Source organism: Chlorocebus sabaeus, chromosome 21 (assembly GCF_047675955.1).
Source record: "Chlorocebus sabaeus isolate Y175 chromosome 21, mChlSab1.0.hap1, whole genome shotgun sequence".
In the NCBI taxonomy this organism is placed as follows: Eukaryota; Metazoa; Chordata; class Mammalia; order Primates; family Cercopithecidae; genus Chlorocebus; species Chlorocebus sabaeus.
In genome coordinates, this window is record NC_132924.1 from 131,509,046 (window position 1) to 131,532,943 (window position 23,898).

Sequence of the window (23,898 nt, forward strand, 5' to 3'; positions counted from 1 at the left end):
TTCCACAAATTCCGATAAATTTGTTTTCATTTTTATTTAGTTCAAAATGCTTTTACATTTCTGAGATGTGTTTTGGAGCCTCTGTGTTACTTAGAAATATGTTGTTTAATCTTCATATATTGTGGAATTTTCCAGTTATTTTTCTGTTACTGATTTCTAATGTGATTCCATTGTGCTCTGAGAGCAGATGTATAATTTCTGTTCTTTTATATTTGTTAAGATGTGTTTTATGGCCCAGAATGTGGGCTATCATGGTGAGTGTTATATGCGAGCTTGATAAGAATGTGTATTCTGCTGCTGTTGGGTGAAGCAGTCTAAAGCTGCCCCGTACACCCAGTTCACTGATGGTACCGTGGAGTTCAGCTATATTCTTACTCATTTTCTGCCTGTTGGATCTGGCCATTTCTGATAGGGAGATGTTGAAGTCTCCAGCTATAATAGTGGATTCATCTATTTCTTCTTGCAGTTCTATTAGTTTTTGACATAAATAGTTTGACACTCTGTTGTTAGGCACATACATATTAAGGATTGTTATGTATTTCATTAAAGACATAAAATTGGCATCTTTATCATTGCGTAATGCTCTTCTTTATTCATGTTGACTCTCTTTACTTTGAAGTCTGCTGTGTCAGAAATTAGTATAATAACTTTTGCTTTCTTTTGATTAGTGTGAGCATGGTATATTTTTCTTCATTGGGGTTTCTTGAAGACAATAAGTAGATGGAGCTTGTTTTTTGATCCTCTCTGAAAATACTGTCTTGTGATTGGCACATGTAGATCATTGATGTTCAAAGTGATTATTGATATATTGGATTAGCGCCTACCATATTTGTCACTATTTTTTATTTGTGGCCCTTGTTATTTGTTCCTGTTTTTGTCTTTCATTCTTTTTTTGCCTTTTGTGGTTTTAATGGAATATTTTATGATTCTGTTTTCTCTACTGTCTTAGCATATCAGTTAAAGGTTCTTTTTTTTTCAACTTTTTAAAGTGGTTTTAATACATTTACAATCAATCCAAGTCCACTTTTAAATAAGACTGTACCACTCCCATTCCTTGTATCCTTGCTGTCATTCATTTTACTTGTGTATAAGCCGACATAAGCATGTTATCCCTTGGTATTGGCACAGGGTTGGTTCTTGGACCCCCTGTGGATACTAAAATCTGTAAATGCTCAAGTTCCTTAAATAAAATGGCATAGGATTTGCATATAACCTATGCATGTTCTTCCATGTACTTTAAGTCATCTCTAGATTGCTTATAAAACCTAATACAATGTAAATGCTATGTAAATAGTTGTTATACTGTATTTTAAAATTTGTATTATTTTTTATTTTTATTTTTCCAAATATTTTTGGTTTGTGGTTGGTTGAATCCATGGATGTAGAACACACAGATAAGGAGGGCTAACTGTACATATGTGTACACAAACACACACACACACACACGAATAAATACCTAAGCATATGTAATTGAATGCATTTTTGTTACTATTATTCTGAACAAACTGTTTAGATCAATTAAGAAATAGAAAAGGAAGAGTTGTTTCCCTTTATTTTTTCTTCCATGCTTTTCTTTTTTTTATGTTGACCCACATTTCTGACCTATATTATTTTCTTTCTGATGTGGTTTGGCTGTGTCCCCACCCAAATCTCAGCTTGAATTGTATCTCCCAGAATTCCCACGTGTTGTGGGAGGGACCCAGGGGAGGTAATTGAATCATGGGGCCCCTGTCTTTCCCGTGCTATTCTTGTGATAGTGAATAAGTTTCATGAGATATGATGGGTTTATCAGGGGTTTCCACTTTTGCCTCTTCCTCATTTTCTCTTGCTGCCGCCATGTAAGAAGTGCCTTTTGCCTCCTGCCATGATTCTGGGGCCTCCCCAGCCATGTGGAACTGGAAGTCCAATTAAACCTCTTTTTCTTCCCAGTCTTGGGTATGTCTTTATCAGCAGCGTGAAAACGGACTAATACACCTTCTTTCTGAAGAACTTCTTTTTATGTTGCTTGCAAGACAGGTCTACTGGCAACAAATTCCCTCAATTTTGTTTGAAAGTCTTTATTTCTCCTTCACTTTGGAAGGATAATTTTGTAGAGTATATGTGTAATTTTGGGCTGGTGAATATTTTTCTCTCAGTACTTTAAACATTTCTCTATGCTGTCTTCTTGCTTCATGATATCTGAGAAGTTGAATGTAATTCTTTTTTTTTTTGAGATGGAGTTTTGCTCTCGTTGCCTAGGCTGTAGTGCAACGGTGTGATTTCAGCTCACTGCAACCTCTGCCTCCCAGGTTCAAGTGATTCTTCTGCTTCAGCCTTCTGAGTAGCTGGGATTATAGGCGAGCACTACCGTGCCCAGCTAATTTTTGTGTTTTTGTAGAGATGGGGTTTCACCATGTTGGTAAGGCTAGTCTCAAACTCTTGACCTCAGAAGATCTACCTGCCTCAGCCTCCCAAAGTGCAGGGATTATAGGTGTGAGCCGCCATGCCCGGCCTGTAATTCTTATCTATGTTCCTCAGTAAAGTTTTTTTTTTTCCCCCATCTGGCTTCTTTTAGGATTTTGTCCTTACCTGTGATTTTCTGTAGTTTTGATATAATATGCCTAGGTGTAGATTTTTTGACATTGATGTTGGTGTTCTATGAGCTTCCTGGATGTGTGGTTTGGTGTCTGACATCAATTTGGAGAAATTCTCAGTCATTATTTTATCAAATATTCTGTTCCTTTCTCTCTTCTTTTGCCATCCCCATTACACACGTGAATACCTTTTGCAGTTGTCCCACAGTTCTTGGATATTTTGTTCTGTTTTTTTTTTTTTTTTTTTTTTTTTTTTTTTTCCTTCCCGCTTTTTGTTCTCTTTGCTATTGAGTTTTGGGGGTTTCTGTTGAGGTATCATCAAGCACAGAGACTTTTTTCTTCAGCTGTGTCCAGTTTACTAGTGAGCCCATCAAAGTTGTTCTTCACTTCTGTTTCTGTTGTTTTTGACCTTGAACTCTCCTTTCTGGTTCTTTCTTTGGCTTTCCATCTCTCTGCTTACGTGCTATGAACTTTATCTATTAGAGCTCTTAGGAAGTTACTCATAGTTGTTTTAAGTTCCTGTTCTGACAGTTCCAGCATCCCTGCCATGTCTGGAACTGGTGCTTGCTCTGTCTCTTCAAACTGTATTTTCTGCTTTCTAATATGCCTTGTAATTTCTTCTGGATTGTGCAGTGGCACGATCTTGGCTCACTGCAGCGTCTGCCCCCCAGGCTCAAGCAGTCCTCTCACCTCCGCCTCCGGAGTAGCTGGGACCATAGCTGCACACCACCATGCCCAGCTAATTGTTTGTATTTTTGGTAGAGATGAGGTTTCGCCATGTTGCCCACGCTGGTCTCCAACTCCTGAGTTCAAGTAATCTGCCTGCCTTGACCTCCCAAAGTGCTGGGATTAAAGGTGTGAGCCACAGTGCCTGGCCTGTTTCTCTGTCTTTAACGGTGTAGATCAGCTGAGCACTATTCAGTGGGGAGTATGTTCACGGAGAAGAAATGGATTGCTGCACATTTGAAGTTTATTTGTAAAACACTTAAACAAATTTTAGCCACCAGAATTACAGAATTACAGAACTACAGCCACCAGAATTACAGAGGTTTCCTGAAAAGAATGTTTACTGTATTCTCTTTTTGGTCCCACCTATAAGTTAGCAAGGGTATTTCTTAAAGGAATTTAACATTGTATTAGTTTTAAAAATACTTAGAGTTTCAAATTAGCAACATCAAATGAATCTCAGAAAACATATGTTTTCCCAGCCTATTTGCAATATTCAAGTTTATGATTGAATTTTTTGGTTTCATGTTTGATTTTTACCTCTAGGAAATTGAAAAGGAAGAAACTGATTTAGAACATGCTAGAGCTGATGCATATACAGCCAGTTGTGAAGATGATTTTGAAGTATGTATAAAAGTTAAAACTTTCCTTAGCTTAAAAATCATTTATTCTTAAACATCAGCTTATATATAGTAAATCTGATGCCCTTTTTATTCTCTTTATTAATCCTAATACTCAGTATCTATCTAGGTTTGATTTAGGTCAAGCTATTACCTATAAAATGCTTTCTATACTTCTACCAATACTTACCAATATGATGTAATTAAATGATTTCATAATTTAACTCACATTTAAGTGCACTGCATAGAAAAGTGTGATGTAGGTATCTATAAAAACACACACACGTTCACATTCTCAGTACAAGTGTCTGCACGTGATGGTGATTGATAGGTCTTCTGTATGTGGTTCTGTACTGTGTGATTTATTTTTAGAGAAATAAAGGTAGCAGTTTGTGTAGCTGTATCTTCAAAAACATTAAAGTCGGGGAACTATAAATAGCTGTAGTAAGGACATTGTCTGTTTTAAGTTATAAGCTGTCATGTTTTGTTCAGTATGAGTGATAACGTAAAGTCAATTTGTCTTAAAGTGTTCCAAAAGATTGTTATTGTTTGCAGGACTACGAAGATGACTTTGAGGTTTGTGATGGTGATGATGAAAGCAGTAATGAACCTGAGTCAAGAGAAAAAATGGAAGAACTTCCTCTAGCTCAAAAAAAGGAAATACAAGAAATTCAAAGAGCTATTAATGCAGAAAATGAAAGGATTGGCGAGTTATCTTTGAAACTGTTTCAGAAGCAAGGTAGAACAGAATTTGAAAAGGAGCCCAGGACAGGTAAACAAATCAATGCTACTGTTGGTGTCCATGCTCTTAGGGCTCTGTGTACTGAGCCCTCACAGATGCCATCACACACAGGCCTGCTCTAATAAGGTGGGCAGAGAAGTAACATCTTCCACATGCTGGTGGTGCTGTGCCCTTGCAACTACCACATAGCATAGGAGGCCCCCCGAAGACTTGAGCACGAGCACATCAAGAATTCTCTTACACAGAGAAGTTGCACATCACTGTTCTGCTCAGCGCCCAGGCCTTAGGTTAGCTGAGGGCGCTGTGGCCCCACTCAGTGAGCACTGATGCTCCTGTTCTCCGAGGGAGCTGAGGATACTGTGGCCCTCCTCAGTGGGCAGCCTGGCTTGTTTTTTCTTTGCAACCAGCGTTTTATCCATCTGTGAGCACATGCTCTTATTTTTCCTGATGATGTGCTCATAGAGTTTCCACAGAGGAATCATCATGGTTTTCCCTGGAGGTGTGGCAGTGTCCACCAGTGAGTGCCTTCATGAGGCATGTGGTGACTGAGGGTTTGAGGTGCCTGTCAAGTCTTGGGACACAGTTAGACTGAGCCTGACACGAAGCATGCTCTTGATTCATTCTTTTTTCCCTACAAAGACCTTTTTAAATTAAATTTAGAAATGTATTTTTTCTCCAAATTCTTAGCATCAGGATATAATGTTACTTGTAAGAGTAGGAATTAACGTTTCAAATCGCTTTAAAGGACAACTATGACTTTCTGATAAAACATGGGCACTGAGGGTAAAATAGGATAATGTTAAAATATTATTTGATGACATACTACTTTATCAGTAAAATATTCAGTAGTGCAGTTAATTATAGTTAGTAATTAATATGATGCACTAATACAAATGAAGGTTTTGCAGAATGATTCTTTGTCTCACATTTTGTGCCTGCTGCAGAGATGGCAGAACTCAGCTGGGCAGTGCTGATAGAGCGTTCTTTAAACTTATAGCAAAAGGGCACCTGTCCTGGTAGAGGTAAGGATCTTCCCCTTCTTCAGCCCTATTGCCCGGCTGAGGCTCAGGGACTGTTTCCCTCAGTTGCCCGTGGAGTAGCGCTGCACACAGGGAGGGTCTGTGTGCCACCAACACACAGGATTTCCTGACAGCATTAAAGCTTGTCTGCTCTGGAGTTGCTGAGAAGTGAGCAGGATTTTATTCTTAACATTACTGGTTTTCTTAGCAGATCTATGAATAACCTTTTTTTGTTACTCATTTTCTACATCTATGCTTAGTGTTATTTCTTCATTAGCCTCATTTACAAGATTAGAAGTTACAGCTCTCAATATAAGAGATTATTTTTGGCGTATTTCTTATTTGAAGGAGTTATTCACTGCCATATACAAAGCTGGAGCTGCTTTCTTGGCCCTGTTTCATGTTGAGCTGGCACCGGTGGACGGTCGTAAAGGCTAGCACAGCACTGATGTCGTGGTCTGTGCTGAAGCAGGAATCACGGAGCCGTGCTGACCCCAGGGTTTCAGATAACTGACTAGCTGTGTGATCTTGGGCAGTTACTTAACCTCTCTGTGCCTCATTTTCCTTAACTGTGAAATGAGCCTCAGACTTTCTTTAGGGTTATTGTGAAGATTAAACAAGCTAAACATGGAAGTTGCTTAAAGGAGTGGCAGGCACGTTCTGAGTGCTAAGCACCATCCGCTGCTGTTCTGTGGAATTCATCAAGCAGCCGGTACCGTTTGGTTTCTGTGTCCTCCTTGGCTATTCCCGGCTGCACCCTGTGGTGCTTGGACTACTTGGTTATAAACTGCACACCTTATCCTTTTTTGGGGCAGTAGGAAACCATTTGGTAAATAACTTTTTCCCATGCACTGAAGTTACACCATGGTGTTGGAAAGCCTGTGTACACTTCCAAAAGGTAAATGGTCCACTTGGTCAGTGAAGGAGTCTTTGCTGAGCGCTGACGCCTTGCACAGAGGTGTGGGCTCTGTTCCAGGGATGTCTTTATTCAAGTCTTAATTCTGTAACTTTAAACGTTTTCTCATTCTTAAAAACAGCCACATCTTAAAATGTCTGTGTGGTGCTTTGTAATTGTTCATAAACGTGGCCTGCTGTGGTCCTTATCACATCCTGTACGGCAGATGTCCGACAATAAGGGACCCGAGATGCAGAGGTGAAGTAACCCATGGTCATGAAGCAAGTAGCGGGCAGTGCTGGGACTTGAGCTCAGGCCCCTGACCCAGACAGGCATCCTCCAGAGCCACACCCTCTCCATCACTGGCCTGCAAGCTTTGTTGTGAAGATCAGATGAGATGATGTGTGGGAAAGGGCTATGAGAGTTTCATAAAACTGTAAGACAGTGGGACAAGTGCAAACCGATATCCAAAAGGAATGAAAAGACAGTAAGATACAGTAGAAATAAATATACAAACAAATATGCAGATAAGTATGTACAGGAAGCCATAGAAATCCTTAGGGGGAAAGAGGTAGATTGAGGAATGGTTTGTGTCCATTACTAAGGATTATGGATGGAGTTGTTTGTTCTTGTCTTTCTTTCTTTCTTTTTTTTTTTTTTTTTCCCTGAGACAGAGTCTCACTCTGTCTCCCATGCTGGAGTACAGTGGCGTGATCTCTGCTCACCGCAACCTGCATTTCCTGGATTCAAGCGATTCTTCTGCTTCAGCCTCCCGAGCAGCTGGGACTACAGGCACCCGCCACCACACCTGGCTAATTTTTGTATTTTTAGTAGAGATGGGATTTTGCCACATTGGCCAGGCTGGTCTGGAACTCCAGCCCTCAAGTGATCTGCCTGCCTCAGCCTCCCAAAGGGCTGGGATTACAGGCGTGAGCCATCACACCTGGCCAAGTTGTTCATTCTTATATAATATGAACCTTTTCCATCAGCCTGACAATTTGATAATCTAGTCACATCTTCAGAAATTTTAGAAATTCTTCTGAGGAAGCTCATGCCTGCATTCTCTTTTGTTTTGTGCCCTTTGACATATTAAGTAATTGATTCAATATTAATTTGCACTTGTTTCTGTTTTTTAGCAATTTTGTATGCCCTTGTTCCACTTCCCTTACTAAAAGATAATCTTTGGTTTTTTTTGCAGAATGGGCCTAGAACTGCATCTTTTGTGCATTCTTAAGTATTTCTAAAACTCTTTAATAGTGTGAGTGATACATACAATAGATTATCAGTAAATTTTGCTTTGTTGCCTGAAAGTTTTAGATGAAATAAGCAAGAGAGATCTCTTAAATGCTTATGGAAGATGTTTGTCATTAGTTGAAGGGTTTATTGACTATAATTGTTATATACGCCTATAATTGTTTTACTCCGGATATTTTTTTGCTTGGAAGACATATTGCAGTGTTGCAAAAATAGTGTTTTTCTCCCTCATACAGATACAAACAGTTCCCCTTCCAGAGCCTCCGTTTGTGGAATTTTTGTGGATTTTGCCTCAGCTTCACACCGTCAAAAGAGTCGGACTCAGGCCCTTAAGCAAAAGTAGGTGTATTGGGAAAGCAGCCAAAGGTGTTCAGGGCTTTAGCATACTTTTCTTTCACATACTTTAAAAAAATCGAGTTTTAAGTTGCATTTTTACTACTGTCTTTTGGGGTATATGACTTAATTTGTACTACACTTTTCTTTGTGTTGATATCTGATGTTAGTAGAGCAGGTGTGTGAGCTGCTACGTACCATGTGCTGATGTTGGATGTTTGTCCTTACATTTGTGGTGGACAGTTGGAGCTACCCTGGGAGTAAATTGAGAAATTTGTAAAATTTAGAAATCTATAAAAGATATATTTTCAAGTCAAGGGTCTATCGTTCTAAGCCCACATATGACTGAGGAGTAAATGAAAAAAATAAAGATTTTTTTTTTTTTTTTTTTGAGACAGAGTTTCACTCTTGTTGCCCAGGCTAAAGTGCAATGGTGCAATCTCGGCTCACTGCAACCTCTGCCTCCCAGGTTCAAGTGATTCTCCTGCCTCAGCCTCCTGAGCAGCTGGGATTACAGGCGCCTGCCACCACACCTGGCTAATTTTGTGTTTTTAGTAGAGACAGGGTTTCTCCATGTTGGTCAGGCTGATCTCGAACTCCCGACCTCAGGTGATCCGCCTGCCTCGGCCTCCCAAAGTGCTGGGATTACAGGCATGAGCCACCGTGCCTGGCTAAAAAATAAAGAGTTTTAAAAGTGGGTTTAAAATCTCTTATCACCTGGCTTAGTTCATGGCCTTGATAAGTACTCAATAAATATTTACTAAATGAAAAAATCAATCATTAATAATAAAAGTGGCTGGGCATGGTGGTATATGCCTATAATCCCAGCACTTTGAGCACAGGAGTTCAAGACTGGGTCTGAGCAACATAGTAAGACGCACCTATGGTCCCAGCTCCTTGGGGGTGCTGAGGTGGGAGATGGCTTGAGTCTGACAGGTCGAGGCTGCACTGAGCCGTGACTGCACCATTGCCCTCCAGCCTGGGTGGCAGAGCGAGACCCTGTCTCAAAATAGAAAAAATAATAATAATAGTAATAAAGGTAACAGTTTTCACAGCAGTTTTGCTACCCTTATATTTTGGGTCTCCTGTGGAGGTAGCAAAACTAGTTTCTGGCCCCATGGCTTTTTTTTTTTTTTTTTTAAACCTGATTCAAGTTCTCAGAAAAGTACATATGGTTTAATGCAATTTTTATAAACCTAGAAATAAAGCTAGACAGCATGTTGTTTAGACTCATATAAATATGAGATAAAATTATATTTTGAAAAACAAGAAAATGATAACCACAAAATTCAGTCTAGTGATTGTTGTGGGCTGTGGGGCATCTGGGAATGTGTCAGGGAGGAGCCACTAAGTAGATGCAGGTCATTGGTTGCCTTCCCTTCCTTTCCCTTTCCCTTTCCTTTTCCCTTTCCCTTTCCCTTTCCCTTTCCCTTTCCTTTTCCCTTCCCTTTTCTTTATTTTACGTCTTCTGCTTTTGAGACAGGGTCTCGCTCTGGCACCCAGGCTGGAATGGCATGTCATGATCTTGGTTCACTGCAGCCTTGACCTTCTGGGCTCAGGTGACCCTCCACCTCAGCCTCCTGAGTAGCTGGGATTACAGGTGTGCACCACCACACCCAGCTAATTTTTATATTTTTTTATGTAGAGATGGAGTCTTGCCATGTTGCCCAGGCTGGTCTTGAACTCCTGGGCTCAAGCAGTCCACCCACCTCAGCCTCCCAAAGTACTGGGATTACAGGTGTGAGCCACCGTGCCTGGCTGGTAATCTAGTAATTGGTAGTTTTCTAGTTAGGTAGGTCCTAGGACCTGTTAACTAGATTGATATATAGTGTGCAAGTAGATTATACTGAATCAAAAATTATATTAAATATTTCAAAAGAAAAATTTAAGAAATGAAAGGCTGAAATATAAAGGGATTGAAATATAAATAAAATAAGAAAGTTTTTAAGAAAAACGTAGGAGTCCACGCTTTATAGGAGTGTGGATGAGTTCTGGCATTTGTGTGTTGTAAGGAAGTACAGAGAAGAAAAATAGTATAGAGGAACTTTTACTACTAGATATACATTTAGTAAATCAACTTGAAATTTGAGGGAAAACAGATACCTGCTTCACACTATACCCAAGATATATTCCAAATGGATTTTTAAAAAAATGAAAAAAAAAAAAGAGCATAGATAGTGTAAGTGCTTATTTCAGTGATAAGAAAGGACTTTCTAAGAATAAAAATAATAAAAATGAAAAAATAAAAATTCCTGGAATGTACCTCAAAAATTAAATTTCTGTAAGGTACAATTGTCCATAAATTTGACAAAATTTAAAGGTAATTAACCAATTGGAAAAATATATTTGTAAAATATATGATAGACTTATTATCCCTAATGCATAAAATGTTTTTATAACTTAATAAGCAAAGTTAAATAGCCCTAGTTAAAAATGAGCATAGATCATATAAGACTCGAGATCCAGTTACGAAAACAAAAACTAATTTGGGCATTAAACAGAAGGATGTGACACAGGGAGTGAATTCCGTAGGTGTTGGAAGAGCTGAGCTTCAGCAGGGCCCAGGAGCAGCTCAGAGATTCGGGGCAGCAGGAGCCACCACTTCCCCTGAGCTGGAGCGGCTGGGCAGTCGGGAGCCGGAGCCATGGCCGGCCTGCTGGGGCCACAGGAAAAACCTGTCAGTGGCTCAAGGTAGAGAGGTAGGGAGAAAAGTAATGTGTTTGCTTATTTTCTCTTACATTATTTCCCCAGTCTCTCACCACATGGTCCCAGGATGGTAAAGGGCACAGAGAGAATTCACATCAGAGAAAAATTAGGCTGTCAGTAAATGTGTGAAAATATATCCTGTCAGAGAAAAGTATATTGAAACAATGGGATGAATTTTTCTTTTATGGAATAGGCAAGGTATTAAAAAATGATAATACTTAGGCCAGGCATATTGGCTCACGCCTGTAATCCCAGCACTTTTGGAAGGTGGAGGTGGGCAGATCACCTGAGGTAAGGAGTTCGAGATCAGCCTGGCCAACATGGTGACGCCCCGTCTCTACCAAAAATACAAAAATTAGCCGCGTATGGTGGCACATGCCTGTAATCCCAGCCACTCGGGAGGCTCAGGCAGGAGAACTGCTTGAACCTGGGAGGTGGAGGTTGCAGCAAGCTGAGATTGCACTACTGCACTACAGCCTGGGCGACAGAGCAAGACTCCCTCTCAAAAAAAAAAAAAAAAAAAAAAAAAGATAATACTTCAGTACTGATGAGAATGTAGAGAAAAAGCTTGCTTGAAACAAATTGGTACAACCTCTGCATAGGCAGCTTTCTATCAGGTATGAAATATAGCTATCAAAATGATGGATACTCTTGAGGATATAATGTCATGAAAAATGCTCCAGTGATACGAGAAAAGCATCTTAAAAAAGAATATGGAAGGAGTCCTACTTTCTTGATGGAATAACTTGTATCAGAGAAATCCTTCAGCTAAAACAACTATAAAAGTTGGATTTAAAACAACAAAAACACCCCAGCTGATTAAATATACCGGGAGCAACCAAGGCCGCTGGGCCCTGAAGAGCCGAGGTCCTGGAGAGAAGGGACACACGCAGGCGATCGCTGTTTCCACTCAGGTTTGCATCTTGATTTCTCAAGACAATAGAGTGAAGCAGAAAGAGAAGGCCTGGAGCATGTGACGTTCGCACAGGGTCGAGGGGACGAAAATGGAAGTTGAGGACCGTCCAGTGGGAGAATTGCTGATAAAACATCCCAGGCTTTGGTCGAGCCTCCTGCAGGCCTGTGCTCTAGGAAGCAGGGCAGACCTGGTGGAGTGTGAGGAGAAGGAAGCGGGGAGGAGGAGGAGCAGAGAGCAGACCCGGTGGCCGAGGCCGATGTTGGGCGGGTCGTTCACTCGCTCATTCACTGTGCATTCATTGAGCACCGGCTGTGTGGAGATCACAGTAAAGATACAAAACTCTCTGCCCTTGCGAGGTTATATCCCAGTGAGGAGTAATAAACAATAAATTTCTTAAGGATTTGACCCCAGGTACACTAATGTTAGGGTGAAACTTTAGAAAGGAAAGGAGAAACCAGCACAGGCGATTGAAAAGTAACTGTTTGTGAAGCAAGAGGAAGCCACGTGGGTGCAGCATTTCGGGGCCTGTGGGCGGAGGGCGATGGGCTGTGTCAGGCCTGTGGGCCGAGCGTGATTGGCTGTGTCAGGCCTGTAGGCCGAGCGCGATTGGCTGTGTCAGGCCTGTGGGCCGAGCGCGATTGGCTGTGTCAGGCATGTGGGCCGAGCGCGATTGGCTGTGTCAGGCCTGTGGGCGGAGGGCGATGGGCTGTGTCAGGCCTGTGGGCGGAGGGCCATTGACTGTGTCAGGCCTGTGGGCGGAGGACGATGGGCTGTGTCAGGCCTGTGGGCCGAGCGCGATTGGCTGTGTCAGGCCTGTAGGCCGAGCGTGATTGGCTGTGTCAGGCTTGTGGGCCGAGCGCGATTGGCTGTGTCAGGCCTGTGGGCGGAGGACGATTGGCTGTCAGGCCTGTGGGCGGAGGGCCATTGACTGTGTCAGGCCTGTGGGCGGAGGACGATGGGCTGTGTCAGGCCTGTAGGCCGAGCGTGATTGGCTGTGTCAGGCTTGTGGGCCGAGCGCGATTGGCTGTGTCAGGCCTGTGGGCCGAGCGCGATTGGCTGTGTCAGGCCTGTGGGCGGAGGGCCATTGACTGTGTCAGGCCTGTGGGCGGAGGACGATGGGCTGTGTCAGGCTTGTGGGCCGAGCGCGATTGGCTGTGTCAGGCCTGTGGGCGAGGGCCTTTGGCAGTGTCAGGCCTGTGGGCGGAGCATGATTGGCTGTGTCAGGCCTGTAGGCCGAGCGCGATTGGCTGTGTCAGGCCTGTGGGCCGAGCGCGATTGGCTGTGTCAGGCCTGTGGGCGGAGGGCCATTGGCTGTGTCACACCTGTGGGCGGAGGGCGATTGGTTGTGTCAGGCCTGTGGGCGGAGGATGATTGGCTGTGTCAGGCCTGTGGGCGGAGGACGATTGGCTGTGTCAGGCCTGTGGGCGAGGGCCTTTGGCAGTGTCAGGCCTCTGGGCGGAGCGTGATTGGCTGTGTCAGGCCTGTGGCGGAGCGGGATTGGCTGTGTCAGGCCTGTGGCGAGGGCCTTTGGCAGTGTCAGGCCTGTGGGCGGAGCATGATTGGCTGTGTCAGGCCTGTGGCGGAGCGAGATTGGCTGTGTCAGGCCTGTGGCGGAGCGTGATTGGCTGTGTCAGGCCTGTGGCGGAGCAGGATTGGCTGTGTCAGGCCTGTGGCGGAGCGGGATTGGCTGTGTCAGGCCTGTGGCGGAGCGGGATTGGCTGTGTCAGTCAGGCCTGTGGCGGAGCGTGATTGGCTGTGTCAGGCCTGTGGCGGAGCGGGATTGGCTGTGTCAGGCCTGTGGGCGAGGGCCTTTGGCAGTGTCAGGCCTGTGGGCGGAGCATGATTGGCTGTGTCAGGCCTGTGGCGGAGCGAGATTGGCTGTGTCAGGCCTGTGGCGGAGCGTGATTGGCTGTGTCAGGCCTGTGGCGGAGCAGGATTGGCTGTGTCAGGCCTGTGGCGGAGCGGGATTGGCTGTGTCAGTCAGGCCTGTGGCGGAGCGGGATTGGCTGTGTCAGGCCTGTGGCGGAGCGGGATTGGCTGTGTCAGGCCTGTGGGCGAGGGCCTTTGGCAGTGTCAGGCCTGTGGGCGGAGCGTGATTGGCTGTGTCAGGCCTGTGGCGGAGCGTGATTGGCTGTGTCAGGCCTGTGGGCGGAGCGGGATTGGCTGTGTCAGGCCTGTGGCGGAGCGGGATTGGCTGTGTCAGGCCTGTGGGCGGAGCGTGATTGGCTGTGTCAGGCCTGTGGCGGAGCGGGATTGGCTGTGTCAGGCCTGTGGGCCAGGGCCTTTGGCAGTGTCAGGCCTGTGGCGGAGCGGGATGGGCTGTGTCAGGCCTGTGGCGGAGCGGGATTGGCTGTGACAGGCCTGTGGCGGAGCGGGATTGGCTGTGTCAGGCCTGTGGGCGGAGCGTGATTGGCTGTGTCAGGCCTGTGGGCGGAGCGTGATTGGCTGTGTCAGGCCTGTGGCGGAGCGGGATTGGCTGTGTCAGGCCTGTGGGCGAGGGCCTTTGGCAGTGTCAGGCCTGTGGCGGAGCGGGATGGGCTGTGTCAGGCCTGTGGCGGAGCGGGATTGGCTGTGTCAGTCAGGCCTGTGGCGGAGCGGGATTGGCTGTGACAGGCCTGTGGCGGAGCGGGATTGGCTGTGTCAGGCCTGTGGCGGAGCGGGATTGGCTGTGTCAGTCAGGCCTGTGGCGGAGCGGGATTGGCTGTGTCAGTCAGGCCTGTGGCGGAGCGGGATTGGCTGTGACAGGCCTGTGGATGGAGGGCGATTGGAGCGCCATTGACTGTGTTAAGTGCTGCCTGCAGGTCAAGTCCTGGGGGAAGCACAGAGGTTGGCTGTGGCCTGGAGAAGAGCGTGGCCCAAAACCCTTACTGGCCGCATGGTCTGACCGTGGCGCAGGTGATGGGACAGTCAGAATGTCAACTCCTGAAGTCAAATGAATTGGTGCTTATGAACATCCCAGGCGTACATGTTGTGTGACTTGACTTTGTGTTAGCTCAAGCGTACGCATTAGAATGGTCACACATCAGGTTCTTGACACACACACGAAGCAGTCGGGGAGCAGGATCACCAGATGCCAGGGTCACACGCCGGGTTCCCACGACTTTCTACTACTCAGTTATTTTTAACTGTTAAATATCTCAGACTCACCCCAGACTGAAGCTAGATTTCTGACAATGACATGCATTTAACTCTCTTAAGTTTACTTCTGTTCTCCCTATACTTCCCCACGTATATTATTCAAGTTAATTTTTGTCTTGTTTCCAATTTATTTCAAAGGATGCGAAGTACAAAACTGCTTCGGCTCATTGACTTAGATTTTTCATTTACTTTCTGGCTCTTGGATCTACCACCAGTAAATGAATATGACATGTATATCAGAAACTTTGGGAAAAAAAATACCAAGCAGGTAAATATGAGATATGTTAACTAAGTGATAAAATGCAAGTAAAGTCTAATAGGATAACTTTGTGTCTTCCTGAATATTGTTCTGCAATATTAGAACTTGGGGATGGTCTGTGAAGGATACAAGCTTAAGGAAAATGGGGACCCATCTTCACATGGGGCCCATTCACCCAAGAGGCCAGGCACAGGCAAAGCTGGAAGTACTCCAGAGCCTTCAGGAGTGCCTGAAGGAGCTCCAGTGGGTGATCTGCTCGGAATAGGAAGAGAATGGCTGCTGTCCTGACCTTAGAGTGAAGCTTTATGCTGTGCAAATGTTTTATTTATTTATTTAGAGACAGCCTCACTCTGTCGCCCAGGCTGGAGTGCAGTGGTACGATCTTGACTCACTGCAAACTCTACCTCCCGGGTTCAAGTGATTCTCGTGCCTCAGCCTCCCAAGTAATTGGGCTTACAAGTGTGAACCATCATGCCCAGGTAATTTTTGTATTTTTAGTAGAGACAGAGTTTCACCATGTTGGCCGGGCTGGTCTTGAACCCTGGCCTCAAGTGATCTGCCTGCCTTGGCCTCCCAAAGTTCTGGAATTACAAGTGTGAGCTTCTGTGCCCAATCTATTTATTTATTTATATTTTTAATTTTTTTTATTTGTATAAATTGAGGTAGTACAAGTGCGGTTTTGTTACATGAATCTGTTGCATAGTGGCGAAGGCAAATGTTTTATTTAAAGTCTAGCTAAGTGTCAGGTTTGGATTTGTTTCTTGTGTTCCAGGTGAGTGTATAGCAGTCCTACTTGTCTGTTTAAAATTCTTATAATTGAAGAATTTCAATGTATACGATACGTCTGAAGGTTTTCATAATGTGGACTCACTTAAAATTTTTTTTAAATTAAATTTATTTATTAGAGACAACGTACTAATCTATTTATTAGAGACACCCCTAGGCTGGAGTATAGTGGATATTCACAGGCGTGATCACAGGACACTGCAGGCTCAGCTTCCCCTATAGCTGGGACTGCAGGCCTGTGCCACCATGCCTAGCTTTGGACTCTCTCTAATTCAGATTATACCTGTTTGATTCTGGGACTCTCTTCTCTCATGGGTCTCTCAAGGTGCCCTGGTGTATGGCGTTCCTGCTCCCTGTCTGCCTTATTTGCCTGTCTGTTCCTCAGTTTCCAAGGCCCGTTTTCTAGGTGAACCCTTCCTAGTGACTTATATTGAATTCTTTCTCCTGTTCCAGAGTTCCTACAATTTACTATTTCATGCGATTTTGTACTTCCCTGTAGTATTTCCAATCATTAATTCATTATGTAATGGTCTCACTTCACAACAAGGTTCTAAAGCTTTTGAAGTCAGACGTCCTATCTTATATTTTTCTTACATTCCTGATACTGGTACCACCAATCTTAACATTGTCTAGTTGGTGCACTCAATAAAATCCTTTTGAAAGGAGGAAGGTCACGGGATGAAGCTGAAGAAGCTGATGGCTTTTAAATTTTTAAATTTAAAATTTTTTTTTAAGAAACAGGGTCTTGCTCTACCACCCAGGCTGGATGGAGTGCAGTAGCAAGATCATAGCTCACTGCAGCCTTGAACTCCTGGGACACTGACAATATTAATCCTAGTTTTGCAGCTGATTCACTCTGACCTTAAGTAGATTATTTATCTTTGGTGATTTTCCTCATCCCAAAGCTGTTAGTAACAAAACTGACTTTACTGAAGCATGTACCTTTTGAAATAGATACGTGGTTTTGAAAAACCAGCATGTTCTAAGAAAATAGGATGTGGGCAGGTGAGGTGGCAGTATTTTCAGACTAAAGGGAAATCGTTAGGTGAGACTTTTTGAACACACTTTTGAAAATTATACCTGTATATATCTATATCGAATGTTTAAGCACAGTTGTCTTTGCATGATTGTTCTTTATGCTTTGATATTTACTTTTGATACACGACTCTCATTATGAACTTAGTAATGACAAATTGCTCTGAAATTGAAACCAATGTTAATTTTGGCGTATTTTTGTTTTTAAGGCATATGTTCAGTGTAACGAAGATAATGTTGAAAGAGACATTCAAACGGAGGAAATAGAGACCAGGGAAGTGTGGACCCAGCACCCAGGAGAAAGTACCGTTGTATCTGGAGGTAACATCTTGCTCTTGAGTGTTGACCATTGACTATCTTTACATTCTTTTTTGTTTTATTTTTACTTATTCCCTTTCTGGTTCACTCTCATTTTGTCTTTCTCTTCTGTATGGTTGTTAGCATGTGACAATATCAGTACCCAATTTTCTTTTAAAGAAACACTAACTACCAGCCACAGAGCTGCTGAGCTACAAGGGGAAGGAAGCCTGCTCTTGGGGCCCAGTCTGCGCCATTGCCAGGATTTATGACAGATTTTATTCCTATGTAGAGGGAGAGATTCCACATTCCAAACAACCAGTGTGTCCCTGGATCTTTGGAGCATACTGTGCTTTTAACTTGGGGAAGCCTATTCTCATGAATGTAGAATTTTTATATTTTAAGTGCAGTTTGCAAAAATGTTCCATCAATTTAGATCGAAGGTCCCTAGAATGTATAGTTTCTGCTAAGTACTCTGGAGCGATGTACATGTTGAATACTTTACTGGTTTTTCTCAAGGAATTGCCTCTGTATGTCAGGGATGTATATTATCCGCTTTTCTCAGGTAAGCCTCACCTTAAGAAAGTAATATACCTAAACTTACGTGATAATTCAATTGATTCCTTTGAATGTTTTTTTGTTTTGTTTTGTTTTGTTTTGTTTGAGATGAAGTCTTGCTCTGTCACCCAGGCTGGAGTGCAGTGGCACGATCTGAGCTCCCTGCAACCTCCGCCTCTTGGGTTCAACTGATTCTCCTGCCTCAGCCTCCCAAGTAGCTGGGACTACAGGCACCTGCTATCACACCTGACTAATTTTTGTATTTTTTTAGTAGAGATGGGGTTTCACCATGTTGGCCAGGCTGGTCTTGAACTCCTGAGCTCAGATGATCCACCTGCCTCGGCCACCCAAAGTGCTGGGTTTATAGGCATGAGCCACCATGCCTGGCCTGAATGTTTTTCTAAATACATTACAGACTTCTATAAAACAATATGCAATTGTTTTGGGGAGTTAATAGTAGTAAATCTAGAGAGTATAGCGTGACGTTTTCTACCTTTTCCTTCTAGGACTCTTAATGTTGATTTGTTACGCCTGTTTGAACTCTAAGATGTGTAATGCATGACTGTTTTAGAGTCAACTTCGTTGATTTTATATAACCTGTTTTTTTTAGGCAGTGAACAAAGAGATACCTCTGATGCTGTAGTTATGCCGAAGATTGATACTCCAAGGTTATGTAGCTTTCTGCGGGCGGCTTGTCAGGTATGCTCAACCTATAATATGTTGTGTTCTCTGTGTAAGTGCTTTAAGTTTCATTCTATATAGAAACGTAGGAGCTTTTAAGATCTTAAAATTCTTTGTAGCTTGGATAAATCAGAATCAGTTATTCATTTTCAGGTATTATTTTCTTAAAAATTATCAGTGGTGCATTCATAAAGCCCTTGTGGGCAGAATGACACTGGGTAAATGTATATCACTAAAGTACTATGTATGTATTTGGATTGTGAATTTTATTATTAATTTCCTTTTTTTTTTTTTTTTTTTGAGATAGAGTCTCGCTCTGTCACCCAGCCTGGAGTGCAGTGGCGCGATCTCGGCTCACTGCAAGCTCCGCCTCCTGGGTTTACGCCATTCTCCTGCCTCAGCCTCCCGAGTAGCTGGGACTACAGGCACCTGCCACCTCGCCTGGCTAGTTTTTCGTATTTTTTAGTAGAGACGGGGTTTCACCATGTTAGCCAGGATGATTTCGATCTCCCGACCTCGTGATCCGCCCGTCTCGGCCTCCCAAAGTGCTGGGATTACAGGCTTGAGCCACCGCGCCCGGCCTATTAATTTCTTACATTTTAAAACAATTAGAGACTAACGAGCAGACGTGAAGTTGGCAAGGCAAACATAAATCTAGGGTATTTGAAAATAATAAACTTCTGATTTTATAAGCTGATTTATAAATGGAAAAAATTTTAAAATCCATACAAAGAGACATGAAACAGTCCTGTGAAGCTGCAGGTACATTAGTGGTTATCACCTCATGGCCGTGGGTCTCATCTGACCCCCCTGCCCACTCCACCACCCACCCCATCGGTTATTTTGAAACAAATCCCAATCATCTAACTTTGCCTCCAAATAGAGTTCAGTATGAATCTCAAAAAGCAGAGAATGTCTAAAAGAGTAATTAGTAATAACTTAAAATGCAGTCAGCTGTGAAGTCGGCATTCACATTTCCCCAGCTGTCCCATCACTTTCTTGTATGGAAGCTTAGCACTTGAGTCTACTGCAGCACTGAAGAGTGGAACATTGTGAAACTTTGACACGCTGATTGAGATTAAGGATGATTTGAAACCTCGACACGCTGGTTGACATTAAGGATTGTGAAACCTCAACACACTGATTGAGATTAAGGATGATCGTGAAACCTCGACACGCTGGTTGAGATTAAGGATGATCGTGAAACCTCGACACGCTGGTTGAGATTAAGGATGATTGTGAAACCTCAGCACACTGTTGAGATTAAGGATGTTTGTGAAACCTTGACACGCTGGTTGAGATTAAGGATGATTGTGAAGCATCGACACGCTGATTGACATTATGGATGATTCTCAGACACTAATCTGAGCACGTGGTGGTCATGTAGTCACTCTGTTGCAATTATGTAGGAATCTATGGTTTACGAAATGTGATTATGATTTTACACGATTTATGATTTGTATCACATTTTGTTTTAGTGTAAGTTCTAAGTGTTCTAGTTCTAAGTTCTAGTGTAAGTTCTCATCTCTAAGATGAGAGAGCGCTTGGGTGCAAGGTGAGATGGATAGGGAAGGAGGGAGGACAGAGGGTGACCAGCCTGGGGCCATCCCTGAACTCACAGCTCTCCTGTCTGGTCTGTGGCCTGGACACACTCCTGCAGGTCCTCAGTAAACACTCCCTGCTTTCTTCATTCCCATCCGGTGTTTCTCATAAGACACTTCCTGTCTCCTCACACAGATCCTATCGAGTCTCATTAAACACTCCTGCCCTCCACACTCTACCCTTTATCTCTCACCAAACACCCCTGCCCTCCACACTCCACCCTCCACCTCTCACCAAACACCCCTACCCTCCACACTCCATCCTTTATCTCTCACTAAACACCCCTGCCCTCCACACTCCACCCTCCACCTCTCACCAAACACCCCTGCTCCACACTCCATCCTCCACCTCTCACCAAACACCCCTGCCCTCCACACTCCATCCTTTATCTCTCACTAAGCACCCCTGCCCTCCACACTCCATCCTCCACCTCTCACCAAACACCCCTGCCCTCCACACTCCATCCTCCACCTCTCACCAAACACCCCTGCCCTCCACACTCCACCCTCCACCTCTCACCAAAAACCCCTGCCCTCCACACTCCACCCTCCACCTCTCACCAAAAACCCCTGCCCTCCACACTCCACCCTCCACCTCTCACCAAACACCCCTGCCCTCCACACTCCATCCTTTATCTCTCACCAAACACCCCTGCCCTCCACACTCCACCCTCCACCTCTCACCAAACACTCCTGCCCTCCACACTCCACCCTCCACCCTCCACCTCTCACCAAACACCCCTGCCCTCCACACTCCATCCTTTATCTCTCACCAAACACCCCTGCCCTCCACACTCCATCCTTTATCTCTCACGAAACACCCCTGCCCTCCACACTCCATCCTTTATCTCTCACCAAACACCCCTGCCCTCCACACTCCACCCTCCACCTCTCACCAAACACCCCTGCCCTCCACACTCCATCCTTTATCTCTCACTAAACACCCCTGCCCTCCACACTCCACCCTCCACCTCTCACCAAACACCCCTGCCCTCCACACTCCATCCTCCACCTCTCACCAAACACCCCTGCCCTCCACACTCCACCCTCCACCTCTCACCAAACACCCCTGCCCTCCACACTCCACCCTCCACCTCTCACCAAACACCCCTGCCCTCCACACTCCATCCTTTATCTCTCACCAAACACCCCTGCCCTCCACACTCCATCCTTTATCTCTCACCAAACACCCCTGCCCTCCACACTCCATCCTTTATCTCTCACCAAACACCCCTGCCCTCCACACTCCCCCCTCCACCTCTCACTAAACACTCCTTTTCTTACCCGTTCCCATCCTGTCATTTCTCACTTCAAATCTCCTGCCTTCCATACTCTCTTCCCGTCAGTTCTCATTAACATTTTCTTCCTTCTTCCCACCCATCTTGTCAGTCCTCACTACAGGTTCCCTTTCTGGCACGAATCCTATCAATTCTCACTCAATGTTTCCTGCCTCCCGCCCTCCTGTTCTGTCAGTTCACATGAAACATTCTCTGCCTTCCTCACTCCCGTACGTTCGGCTTTCACTGTCTGTTTCTGCCTTTGTCACTCTCACACAGTCAGCTCTCACTCAGCATTTCCTATCTCCCACTCTCCCATATTCTGTCAGTTCTCACTCAATATTCCCGGCTGTCCTGACCCTGAGTGTTCAGGTCACGTCAGTTCCCACTGAACACTTCCTGGCCTCAGTTTTTACTACGCAGCCCCCTCTTCCTCACAAAAATCCTGTCGCTTCTCACTGAACACCCTCTGCCTTCCTCACTTTCCTTCTGTTAGTTCTCAGGAATATTTCTAGTTCTTTTTCCATCAGTCCTGTTGTGTCTCCCAATCTCTCTCTGCACCGTCAAATCCTAAGGATGCTCCTGGAACGATGACAGTGTTTTACCACTCAACTCTGGCTTTTTACCGAAACCCGGTGAGAGAGACTCGGTGGGTTCATGACTGTTCTTTACACTGCTTTGTTCATTTATAAATGCTGGATATCCAGCCCTTCCTCCCACTGTGATTTTTAGCAGTGTATGTGGCATGAAAAACAACATTCAGGGCAAATGATGGTTCTCTTGTGGAGTTTTAGTTAATCTTATTGTATTAGTTTTCAGTATTGTGCATAAAGGACCATATCGTTTTTCTTGTAGTTATGATAGTGTCGTGGATCTAGGCAGTTATTTGCAGATCTGGATAAGATGAAAAGGTAAATTTTTTTTTTGGGAAAAGATAATCCTTTGTAAAGTTTTTATTAAAGACTACTCACTTATGTCTGACAGGTGATGGCTGTTTTGCTGGAAGAGGATCGCTTGGCAGCTGAACCCAGCTGGAATCTTAGGGCTCAAGACAGGGCCCTGTATTTTAGTGACAGCTCATCTCAGCTGAACACCAGCCTGCCATTCCTTCAAAGTAAGAGGCTGTTCTCAAATACGATTTTAAATCCAGTGACTAAACATTCATGTTGAAATAATAATTTGTAGTATTACATTTTATTTTAATGTGATGGGGTTTACTGTACATAAAATTGAGAAAGACTGAGTTTCTGCAGAATTCAAAAGTGAGTGGTTAGTTTTTCCCCCTTAAGTGTGTATGTTAAATTTGTGATTAAGGATTTTAATAAGATGAATAGAAGAGGGATCCACAGTAATGTAAACAAGTGAGATTGTTTAAATGAATGGGAACTGAGATTTTCTATGTGTTTGAAATCTTATTTTCTTTTCTCTTCCAGTTATTCAGTTTATTTTCATGAGATAGAGTAGAAGAAATAGTTCGACGAGCATGAGAGAGTGTTCAGGTCAAAATTGTGTTAATAGTTTAGACATAGATACGAGTAAGATGCTTAACATTTAGTGTAGATAGAATTAGATTTTTAGGTTGATCCGTGGTTATGGAACATAAAACAGGAAGCAAAGCCCAGGATCTCAAACAGAAAGTGCAGTTGCATGTAACTGTTTAATCACTTCAGACAAACTGCATTTGCAAGACCAAATTTAAATTTCTTGAGCTAGTAACCTCTTGTCTCTGAAAAAGTGGCTGTCAGGTACCAGAGGGCAGCCATGGTCCCGGTTTTTGTGGAGAACCAGCAGGGGCGCTGTGTGTGGCCGTCCGCTTGGCAGCAAGTGCAGGGGTGCTGCAGGGCAAACGTGCTTCAGGGCATGTGTGAGGCCAGAGCAGTTGGTGCCACTGTTCTAGGCATTTCTTCCATCCTGCCTGCTATGCAGAGATTTCAGTTTAACAAAAATGGCATTGTTAATTTAACAAGTCTTCACATTCTTTGAGAGAGTTTTCTTTTCCTGTTAGAAAAATAATAAATCTCTGTACTTGTGTAATTCAACACATTGGCATCCACACTCCCACACCCAGCACACACCAAGAAGGGAACCGAGTGTATGCGGCCCCCAGAGAGCTGACGCTGAGCAGTGACAGCAGGTGCATGAGAGCGGCAATGGCGCCACGGCCTCCGTTGGAGAACACATGAAGTGTGTGTGTGTACTACAGTGCTGCGGCCTCCGTCGCAGAACACATGATGTGCATGTGTGTACCACAGCATGCGGCCTTTGTTGGAGAACACGTGAAGTGTGTGTGTGTGTGCAGCGCGTGGCCTCCATCGGGAACACGTGAAGTGTGTGTGTGTGTGCAGCGCGTGGCCTCCATCGGGAACACGTGAAGTGTGTATGTGTGTGCAGCGTGTGGCCTCCATCGGGAACACGTGAAGTGTGTGTGTGTGTGTACCGCAGCGCAGCCTCCATCAGGAACACGTGAAGTGTGTGTGTGTGT

General features: G+C 44.3%; 1 protein-coding gene across 14 annotated transcripts in view; it reads left to right on the top strand.

Annotated features, from left to right (window-relative positions):
* DYNC2I1 (dynein 2 intermediate chain 1) overlaps positions 1–23,898 on the top strand; it is a 114,386-nt gene that overhangs the window by 51,857 nt on the left and 38,631 nt on the right. For 12 of the 14 annotated variants that reach the window (XM_073009566.1, XM_073009575.1, XM_073009568.1 and 9 more), the window contains 7 exons: positions 3,846–3,923; positions 4,475–4,691; positions 8,066–8,168; positions 15,061–15,190; positions 17,212–17,323; positions 18,468–18,556; positions 22,401–22,530. In XM_073009566.1, coding sequence (XP_072865667.1) covers positions 3,846–3,923; positions 4,475–4,691; positions 8,066–8,168; positions 15,061–15,190; positions 17,212–17,323; positions 18,468–18,556; positions 22,401–22,530 — 859 coding nt within the window. Of the gene's footprint in view, positions 1–3,845; positions 3,924–4,474; positions 4,692–8,065; positions 8,169–9,293; positions 11,783–15,060; positions 15,191–17,211; positions 17,324–18,467; positions 18,557–22,400; positions 22,531–23,898 lie in introns of those variants that run through there. The other 2 variants (XM_073009576.1, XM_073009577.1) reach the window with 2 other exon arrangements.